Below are 11,022 nucleotides of genomic sequence, written 5' to 3' on the forward strand. Positions count from 1 at the left end.
ATGTTCGGTTTCAGATTTTAGGAATTATTTAGTAATATAGGTTAAAAATATTTGGTGTTTATTGATAATGAATGACAAAATGACTGTTCAAGACACACACTTGGTTTTTCAAAGTGCATATTTATTTTGTACAAATGGCAAGTTCAAATAGCTTGTAACCATTTGGTGCCAAGGATGCCTGTTATTATGGATTTTACTGTAATAAAAATAGTAGTAAAAAATAATTCCGATATATAAGTAAATGCCAGTAATAGTGCAAAATTATGAAGTTTAGCTAGCCACATGTACTGGTTGTCTATTATATCTGGGTGAACATTAGCCTATCTGATACCTCAGCTTTGCGTGTAGCACCTGGTATATTATTTGCTCCATTTCTGAGGATAAAAGGGAGTTGTGGGCCATCAGATGCAGTATTCAACAGATGAGCCAAACATTGTAGTTACAAGAAAGATGGGGATGCTATCCTTAGGATAATCAAGGTGAATTCTACCCCCATATCTCTATAAAATCACTATCATTATATTTTACAAGAGCAGTAAAGACTTAACATGATGGACTGGGTAGGACTAGTCTCCACTCTGCAAGTTGCCTAAAAAATTTTCCTTAGTTGTAAGTGTATAGCTTTGTCACCCAAATCACATTTATTTGGAAGAGTCTTATGTGAACTAAGTCAAAGATAGAACTAAGATTAGTTTAGAGCAAGATAATATAACTGAATACATATAATTTTTTTTTTTAGAAAGTTGTGTAGTATTGACTTTAGAGTGGTTTTCTGTAGACTATGAGGGGTTTCATGTACGTATTCATCACCATCATAATTTTTTTTCTCTTGATGTGATTAAACATGGCATGAGTTCTTTTTCTCCATTCTCCTCTGTCCTGTGCTTTTTCTGCCTGAACCTTCATCAAATCTAGGTCTTTATTTCCCCTTTTTTCCATGACTTCCTAGCCCTACAGGACTTTCCAGTCTTGCTTCTGCTGTTTCTTCTGCCTTTCTGACCAGCTGCTCCTCATCTCTTCCTATCATCCAGATAGGAAAGCTATGTCAGTTATGTTATTATACTTAGAAGCCCCTGAGTCTAACATTAAATGAATATTTAAAGTTTGCATTTAAATATTCATTTAAATTTGGGTGTCTTATTGATAGAAATACATAAAGACTTTTGGCAAATTGATTACTGTATCTAGACGAGAATGACTACTGTTGAAAGAATGTGAGACTAGGGCACAAATGGAATAATCTGGAATTGTAAATACCATTCTGTTTGTTTTGTATAATTTTAATTTTGTGAATTATGAAGATTCTTGAATGTCAATTTTTTCTCTTGCCAGGAATACCATCCTCAGTTGTTGGGAGCGAGTGCGAAACAACCACTCCAGTACTGTTCCTTCGTGATGCTACATCAAAATGCATTAGGGTTTTCCAGACCTTAGCACTAGACTGTGTGGCCAACTCATATTTAGATGCCCACAGTTACTTGGCCTTTTCGTTCATTGCAGATCCCAGTCGTCTATTCCAGGTATGGTAACGTGTCATTGGTTTGTCTCAGGTATGTATATAAAAAGAACAAAGCTTGCTAGGTTACTGGTAAATAGAATTGTTCTTTAGTAGAGAACTCAGTTTAATGATTAGTTCATACCACATGCATTACTCTTATTAAGACTTACAGCTAGGTTACCATTGGAAGATCATATTACACATAAGGAATCAGAGATATTTGGTATCAGGATGCCACAAAATTAACTTAGGTCTCACAGATTGAACATGCAGTCACCAGCATTTGATATGAAAGTAGAAAGACATAAGAAAACCTTTCACAAGGTCCAGGAAATCTGGGAAATAGATAGACATAAAGCATGTGGAAGTAATAGCAGAAAGAGCAAAGGACAGGGAGAGAGCTCATATCATGTCCAACTCTGCAAAGTGAAAAGCCAACGTTAAAAACATTTATGGTGGCAATGAAGGTTATTGAATAAGTTGCAATCTTGAGTGGTTTGAGGATTAGGTGGTGGTTTGTCAGCTTAGTATAATTAATACACACAGTATTAAGATACTGTATTGTAATTACATTTTCACATGCAATCATTTGCCCATATATTATACTGTACTGCTTAGCCAGCATAGTCTTTGTTTTCTTGTTAATTGTGCAATGTTTCTTTTTCATTAGTTTGTACAGGCTGTCCCTGGGTTATGATGGGTGCTTGGGTTACGACATTCCGAGGTTAAGGCGCTTCTCAATTATATTCATCAGACATTATTTCCAGGGTTACGACACCTACAACATTCATCTGGCAGATGAAATATGACACCAAAAATGCAAAATAATCAATATTTGAAGTTTTTTTTGATGAAAAATGCAATAAGAATGCAGTTTACATTGTTTTCAATGCACCCTAAGCATTAAAAGTAAGGTTTTCTCAGGATTTTTTACGATGTTCCAGCTTATGACGATTTTTGGCTTACGATGCGTCTCAAGAACGGAACCCCCGTTGTAACCCGGGGACTGCCTGTTATTGAAGCCATATCCTAGACAATACTTGTACATTAGTTTTTTATGTGAATACTAATAGTTTTAAGATTTTATCAGGGTCCTTAACTATAGTTGATTCACTTAAGGTAGATTCTTGTGCCTACGAGACGTTTGTTTGGCGGCCTCTGATTGGCTGGTACCGGGAGGTAGACCGCTCGCTCAGTCTCATTATTTTTGTCTGCGGCTTAGAAAACTAGCAATATGTTTATATTTCTTCAATCATCTCACGCTTTTCTCAAGATAGGAAAGTTTTGGTCATACCAAAGGATTTGGTATTAATTGTACAACTATGTCATCTTTTCCTGAAATCAATAAGATAAAACACAAAGGAATTACAACAAGTAAAAGTGAAGAGGAAACATTTCATTCTTTGTACCTGTTTTTATTTATCATCGGATTTTTAATAATTCATGTCATCAAGATAGAATAAACCTTGTGTTCATACAATGAAATCACCCTGAATACGCTAGTGCCTTCAGATTTTAGATGCGTGTAATATATGAAGAGAAAATGAAGAATATGTCATATGTTGCATCCGTACTTGACTCGGCCTGAAAGGAAGTCAAGGTCCCTTAATTCTTTGTTATTACTTCACTGAGATTATTATTTCATATCCCTCAAATAAGTCTCTTATATCTCTTTTGTTTGAAAATATATTCATATAATAAAATAAAAAATATTCTGAAACAACCTGATTAAAGCTTAGGCTGAGTTGAAGAGTGCGAAGTCTGTTCACAGAGTTCAACTTCTTTGCTGGACTGAATTCCCAGCTTCCCGCCTAGATCTCGGCTAACGTTACCAGATGCATCCATCTGATTATTATTATTTTCCTTATCAGATATGTCCAGACATACTGTATGATATTGGATTGAAAATGTTCGGCTGTCTTAATGGGAATTCTGTGTATTTAAGTACAGAAAATGTAATGATATAACATGGTAAATATTGTTGAAACTGCAACCTCGTATATCGCTAATTGGCAACTCAAATCTCTCGTTGAGACGACCAACGCAACGACTTCTTACAGATCTCATTCTCTCGGCAATAGAGTCAAACTTGAATCATTCACGGATGCAACATGATAAGACATATTCTTCATTTTGTCCTCACATACTACACGCATCCAAAATCTGTAAGCACCAGCGTATTCAGGGTGATTTTATTGTATGAAAATACAAGTTTTATTTCATCTTGATCGCATTAGTGATGCAAAATCCGATGAAAAGTAAAAACAGGTATAAAGAATCAAATACTTCTCTTCACTTTTACTCATTGTAATTCCTTTGTGTTTTATCTTATTGATTTCAGGAAAAAGATGACTTAGTTGTACAATTAATACCGAATCCTATGGTATGACCAAAATTTTCCTATTTTAACCAAAGCATGAGATTATTGAAGAAATAAAAACATATTGCTAGTTTTCTAAGCCACAGATGAAAATAATGAGACACTGAGCGAGCGGCCTACCTCCCGGTACCAGCCAATCAGAGGCCGCCAAACAATGTCTCGTAGGCACAAGAATCTACCTTAAATGAATCGACTATAGTTTGCCAGTCAGTGATGATTTTGACTGTATTAGTCATCAAATATACCTAATTGTTTATTTGTTCATACACGAACAAACCTTCGGTCTTAATAATAGGATAATTTCTAGCGCCTAGCTGGATCCAGATGAAAGCAAGGAATCTTGTGATATCTGGCAACGCATGCGTAGCTCAGGTGAGGATTGGTCAAGGACTATGCCGCTACACCAGTCTTTTCTTTGACCGCCTGGGCGAGTCTGTTAACCTCTCTTGGCTTTTTTCCCGGTTCATTGCCTGTTTCACTTGTGTTTAGTGTGTGTGTGTTTTGCTGATATTATGGCTTCTTCTGCTCCTTCTCAGTGTCAGTGTATGTGCCCCGGAGTTCCAGGTTTTCCGTCTTCTCGTTTTCTGGCTTCAGCAGCGACTGACCCTCACATAAAGTGCAGTAGGTGTCGTTCTAATTTTTGTACTATCACGAATCCTTGCACGGAATGCTGGGCATGGCCTAAGGAGCAGGAGGTCATTTTATGGCAAGAGAGAACATTGGAGGATTTCGACTCTTCCTACTTGGGAAGGTTTTTTTGCCTCTTCCCGATGTTTCGTCTCCTGCAGTAGTCAACCCCCATAGTATGCGTTGTTCCTGCGTCTCCCCCCCCCTTCCCTTGTGACCAGGAACTTTGCTGTAGTGGGGGGGCTTGCGTGGTGCAATGAAGAATTGAGCAATGGTGGTGGGGTGATTTATTCACCCCGGTAGGTACTGCCATGCCACTAAGGTCAATTCAGAGCATCCTGACTAATCCTGGTACTCTGTATCACCTCCTCCTATTTTCACAATGTCTCTCCTTCCTCTGTCCGGATGGATTTTGTTGATGACCTTAGCATGAATTTGGACATGCTCTTACTGTTCTCTGGAGTTGAAGGAGGGTGGAGTGGGACGGCATGCCTCTCCACCCGTAGAACTGGAGTACCCAATGTGGTCGAGCGAGGGGAAACTTTTATGTCAAACCCTGCATTCGGTGCTGGGTCTGATCTCGATGGACTTATGACCCGTAAGGTACTGGATGTGGGGTGCATATCTAGGTTGTACCCCTAGGGTGCCCCAGTAAGGGAATTGCATCCTCTAAATGTGGCTCCATGGTGGGTATGGGGAAAACCTAGACGAATTTGCTATATATCATTCTATGAGGAACTTAAAACCCCAAAATCCTGATGACCATTGCACGGAACCAGACATGGGAAGGACTATTCAGTCCAGTGTGGTTACACTGGCACCATATACTCCCCATCAAGGAGAAGAATTTTGTAGAAAGAAAATCATTAGAAGAATCTGGAGGATGTGTCCCTAATGAGTTTGATAAATATCTAACCATTACATTTGAGGATAAAGTTATGAATATTTTTGAAGTACATAGGGATATTGTAAAATGCTGTGGGAGGGAACCTAAGATTTTGCCACATGGTAGAAATAAGCTTTTAGTAGAGACTAGATCAGTAGAAGAAAGTGAGAAATTGAAATCTCTGAGTTTACTGGGAGGAGTTCAGAGTGAATGTAAACCACACGATACCTTCAATCATACCAAAGGAATTATATATGCTCCTCACCTTATGATTCATCCTGAAGAGGAACTGGAAGATGAACTTAAAGATCAGGGGGTATTGAAGGTGGAAAGACTGAAAAAGAAAGTAAACGGGGCATTGTGTCCTATGCCACAGTTGTTATTAACCTTTAATTCTTCTAAGTTACCAAATTTTATTAAAGCAGCTTGGTACAGAATAAATAAGTGAAACAGTAACGTGCTGAGACCCAGGAGGTGTTTTTACTGTCAGGAATATGGGCATATTATTGGGTCCTGTAGATCCAAGTTGCAAGGAAACCCTGCAATTTGTATAAATTGTGGAGAAGTTGAGCATGGTGATTGCCATGCTGAACCAAAATGCATTCATTGTGGGGAAGCACACCAGTCATCCTCGAACTCATGTGATGTTTTCCTTTTTGAGAAAGAAGTACAATATACTAGAGTCCTTGAGAAAGTTACTTTTGCAGAAGCCAGAAGAATAGTACTGAACAAATATATAAGACCAGGAGTATCTTTTGCAAGTGTTGCTGCAAATAGACAACAATTGAGAAGGAGGAAAGTTAATTCGAATACTGCTTCAAATTCATTTAGAACAGGTGGAAAAACTCAAAAATCCCATGTAACAGAAAGTAGCAGCAAAAACAACTTGGGTAAAGCTCAAATTAAAATGTCTACGACTTCAATAGCATCAGCTTTGGCTGGTGCACCGGCCTCTTTGGAGGCAGCATCAGCTTTGGCTGGTGCACTGGCCTCTTCAGAGGCAGCATCAGCTTTGGCTGGTGCACCAGCCTCTTCGGAGGCAGCATCAGCTTTGGCTGGAGCACTGGCCTTTTCGGAGGCAGCATCAGCTTTGTCTGGTGCACCGGCCTCTTTGGAGGCAGCATCAGCTTTGGCTGGGGCATCAGCCTCTTTGGAGGCAGCTTCAGCCTTGGCTGATGCATCAACCTCTTTGGAGGCAGCATCAGCTTTGGCTGGTGCATCAGTTTCTTTGGAAGCAGCATCAGTTTTGACTGTTGCAATGGCTTCTTGGGAGCCTGGAGCACCAGCTACGGAGGCAGTCAGCCAAGAACCAGAAGTTGCTTCCTGTATGCAGGTAGCAATGCAAGTCCCAAAAAGAAACGGAGGGGGGGGGGCTGAGGGGGGCAGGCAGTCTCCTCTAAGAAAAAAACAAAACAAAGTAGGATTCCCCAAATTCCTGGCAACCCTACGAAGACAAAATATCTTCAAAGAGGCCCTATTATCAAGGCCTCTAAACTCAAGTAATTTCTTAAATTTTCTTCAGTGGAATTGTCAGGGCCTGAGAGCTAAATGGGAGGAGCTCAAAATGTTAATTTTTGAGTTGTCTCCTGTTTGTATAGCTTTGCAGGAGACTATGCTCAGCAGTGATTTTATTCCTTGCCCTAAAGAATATGTTGCTTACCATTCACATCTAAATCAAAACAATAGAAACCTGGGTAGAGCAATGTTATATGTTCGCCATGATACTCCACACAAGCATTTTCCTGTTAATTCTTCTTTGCAAGCTGTTGCAGTGCAAGTGTTTCTGGCTCGTAAATATACAATTTGTTCTGTATATCTTCCACCAAATGTAGCTTTCCCTAGTACTGATTTTTGTAATCTCATCAGACAGCTTCCTCTGCCTTTCATCATCCTAGGTGATATGAATGGAAGAAATCCTTTATGGGGGGATTTAATTACTAATGAGAGAGGAAACTGCCTGTCATCCATTATTGAAAGTGAAAATATTGGTGTTCTAAACACTGGAGAACCCACCCATTTCCATGTACAGACCGGTACTTTAACAGCCATAAACTTGTCAATATGTAGTGCCGATGCCATTATCGACTTTAATTGGCAAGTGATCGATGATAGGTATAGTAGTGATCACTTTCCAATTGTTTTAAGCACTGGATCAAATCCTCCATGTTCAAGATTACCCCGTTGGAGTGTAAAAAGAGCTGACTGGGCAAATTTTGAAGAGCATAGTTCAATCGAAGCTACAGCAGATGAATTTGGATGCATTGAGGATGCTATGGAATTGTTAATTACTACTTTATTTGCAGCTGGACTTCAGTCAATTCCAAGAACATCAGGTCTATTTATGCGCCGACCAGTTCCATGGTGGTCAAAGAAATGCCATGAAACCCATAGAACTATGAGATCTTGGTTTACTAGGTATAAAAGACGGAAATGTAACTATTATCTGGTAGAATTTCGTAAGGCTAGGGCAAAGTTTAGGTTTGAAATTAAAAATGCACGAAGAAAATCTTGGATAAACTTCATTTCTTCCATAAATTGCAAAACTCCCATCACATTAGTGTGGAAGAAGATAAGGAAAATAGCAGGGAAGTTTGTACCTAGCCAACCACCTGTGTTAAAAATAAATGGCATAAATGTAGGAGATCCAAAAGTAGTGTCAAATGAGTTTGCCCTACATTTTGCTAAAATATCTAAAAAAGATAAGGAGAAACCGTATGCAAACAGCAGAAAGCAAATGGAACAGTATTATCTTGATTTCACAACAAATAAAGAGGAGTCTTATAATATTCCATTTACTATGAGAGAATTTGAATTGGCTCTCTCAAAGTGTAAAGAATCTGCTCCTGGTCCTGATGAAATTTCATATTCTATGATCAAGCATGCTGCTCAGAATACTAAGAGATTTATCCTCAGTATAATAAACAGAATTTATAAAGAACATTACTACCCTTTATGTTGGGAACTAGCAAGAGTCCTTCCTTTTGTCAAGCCTGGAAAGGATAGTTCTTTTGTAGGAAATTATCGTCCAATTGCCCTAACATCTTGTTTGTGTAAACTAATGGAGAAAATGGTGAATTCTCGTTTAGTGTGGTATTTAGAGCGAGGAAACTTTTTCTCTCCGGGCCCAATGTGGTTTCCGCAATATGCGATCCACTGTTGATATCTTGGTTAGAATGGAGTCTGCAATATGTGAGGCCTTTGCCTCTAAGCACCACTTTATCACGGTTTTCTTCGACTTGGAAAAAGCGTATGATACTTCGTGGCGGTATGGAATTCTGAAAGTAGTCCCATGAATATGGTTTAAGAGGAGAATTAGCTATTTTTATCAAGCTATTCTTAAAAAATTGTTATTTTCAAGTACAAGTAGGAGCAGTTCTGTCTGAAGTCTGTAAACAAGAAGAAGGTGTTCCTCAGGGCAGTGTGTTAAGTGTAACACTTTTTGCTCTAGAAAAAATTAATGACATAGTAAAGCAAATACCTGCTGATGTTATGCACACACACTCTTTGTGGATGACTTTTCTTTATCTTTTGCAGCTGCACGTATGTCAGTAGCAGAACGTCATCTACAAATAGTAATAAATAAGATAGTGAAATGGGCTGAAGTGCATGGTTTCAGATTTTCTTCATCAAAGACTGTAGCCATGCATTTCTGTAGAATTAGAGGGATACATGCAGACCCAGATTTATATGTAAATGGCCAGAGAATATCTTGTGTTAATGAAACAAGGTTCTTAGGAATGATTTTTGATACTCGGTTGACATGGCTTCCCCATATCCTAAATCTCAGGGCTAAGTGCAGAAAATCCCTGGATATCTTGAAAGTTTTTGTCAAGTACATCTTGGGGAGCAGATAGTCCAGTTATTGAGATTGTATAAAGCCTTGGTTTTATCAAAATTAACATATGGATGTGAAGTTTACACCTCGGCTACCCCAAGTCGCCTTAAGATTTTAGACTCCATTCACCATACTGGAATTAGGATTGCTACTGGAGCTTTTAGGACTTCCCCTATAGAGAGTATGTTAGTAGATGCTGGGGAAATGCCCATAGCCTTACATTACCAGGCTCCTCTGGCTCGAAGCTGGTTCAGATTCCAAAGACTTCCAGGATCCCTAGTATGCCAGTCGCTAAGAAATGGAAGATTTGATAGCTTTTATGAAAGTCATCCAAAGATGCCACGTCCATAATGCTTCAGACTGAAATCAACCCTCCAAGACCTGAACATTCCAGACAAATGTGTACTACCAGTCAAGGCATCTGTATCTCCCCCTTGGAAATTCCCAGCAGTAGAGTTTTGTAACTACTTCAATCAACCAAAAAAGAATGTCTCTGATAAAATATTACGTTATACCTTTTTAGATCATGTGTCACAACATGACAATTTTATCCCAGTTTTTACTGATGGATCCAAAACCAGTGCAGGCGCTGGTTTTGGCTTAGTTTTTCCCGTCCTTTGAGCGTAGTGGAAGGCTTTCAAGTAATGCATCTGCATTTACTGCAGAATTATATGGAATTTTAAATACTGTCAAAGACGTTTTAAAAAGTAATGATAAGAATTTTATTGTGTACTGTGACTCTAGAAGCGCTCTAGAGTCACTGAAAGATTTTTATTCCAAACATCCAGTAGTTTTAAGTATTCTGGAATGGTTATTTTTAGCTAAGCGGAGGGGTTTTAATATTGAATTTTGTTGGGTTCCAGCACACGTTGGAATATCTGGAAATGAACGCGCTGATTAAATTGCCAAGGAGGCTGTTTCTCGTATTGAGCCCAGATCATTTAAGCTGCCGTGCAGAGATTTATATACTCCAATTAGAGAGAAGCATAAAGTACTTTGGCAAAATATTTGGTCAAATATAACTACAAATGTAAAAATGAGAACAATTGCACCTGCAATCAATCCTTGGCAGTACGATTTTATGCCCAGAAGGTTTGAAACGGCTCTGTGCCGCCTGCGTATTGGACATACTAGGCTGACACATTCCTACTTGATGAGTCGTGATCACGAACCATACTGTGAGGATTGCCTAGTTCCACTGACTGTTATGCACTTGCTGGTTGAGTGCCCCAGTTTGGTGGAACAGCGCAATCAATATCTATACTATGGGAAGGAGAATAATGTTTTTTAAGTTATCAAAAAAATTTTTGAGGAGCAAATAGGATTTTTAACATGACTGGCTTGTTTGGATTTCTTTTTAACTCTGGTATTTTAGATAAACTGTAATGCTTGTGTGCGCCTTGCTTTTATTCTTATTGAAATTGTGTGTATGTATGCGAGTGTGCATGTACGTATGTTTATGGTATGTATGTATGTGTGTGTGTATATGTATGTATGTATGTATGTAATAATTTTTTATATAATTTATTTTTATATTTATTTTGTAATTGCCAGTATCTATCTATTTTATAATTCTGTAAATTATTATTATTAAAATTTTATAGGGTCTTTTTATATATAGTTCAGCATCAATGACCTAGTTGTCACGATGCTAGATTAATATAGTATCAATCAATCAATCAATCAATCCTGCGTCTCCTTCCTTTTCTTCCATTGATTCATCGCTGGAAGTATCGGGAGGCCACCAGGCATACCTTGCTGTACATTCTCCTTTTCGTCCTAAAACTTGTAACATA

The 11,022-nt window shown here is 38.5% G+C and overlaps 1 protein-coding gene across 1 annotated transcript in view; it reads left to right on the forward strand.

The window, feature by feature from the left end:
- The window catches only part of LOC135207607 (tectonic-3-like), a 118,965-nt gene that overhangs the window by 77,588 nt on the left and 30,355 nt on the right, over positions 1-11,022 (forward strand). The window contains 1 exon segment of the mRNA XM_064239476.1: positions 1,333-1,520. Coding sequence (XP_064095546.1) covers positions 1,333-1,520 — 188 coding nt within the window.

This window comes from Macrobrachium nipponense, chromosome 32, assembly GCF_015104395.2.
Source record: "Macrobrachium nipponense isolate FS-2020 chromosome 32, ASM1510439v2, whole genome shotgun sequence".
NCBI classification, from domain to species: domain Eukaryota; kingdom Metazoa; phylum Arthropoda; class Malacostraca; order Decapoda; family Palaemonidae; genus Macrobrachium; species Macrobrachium nipponense.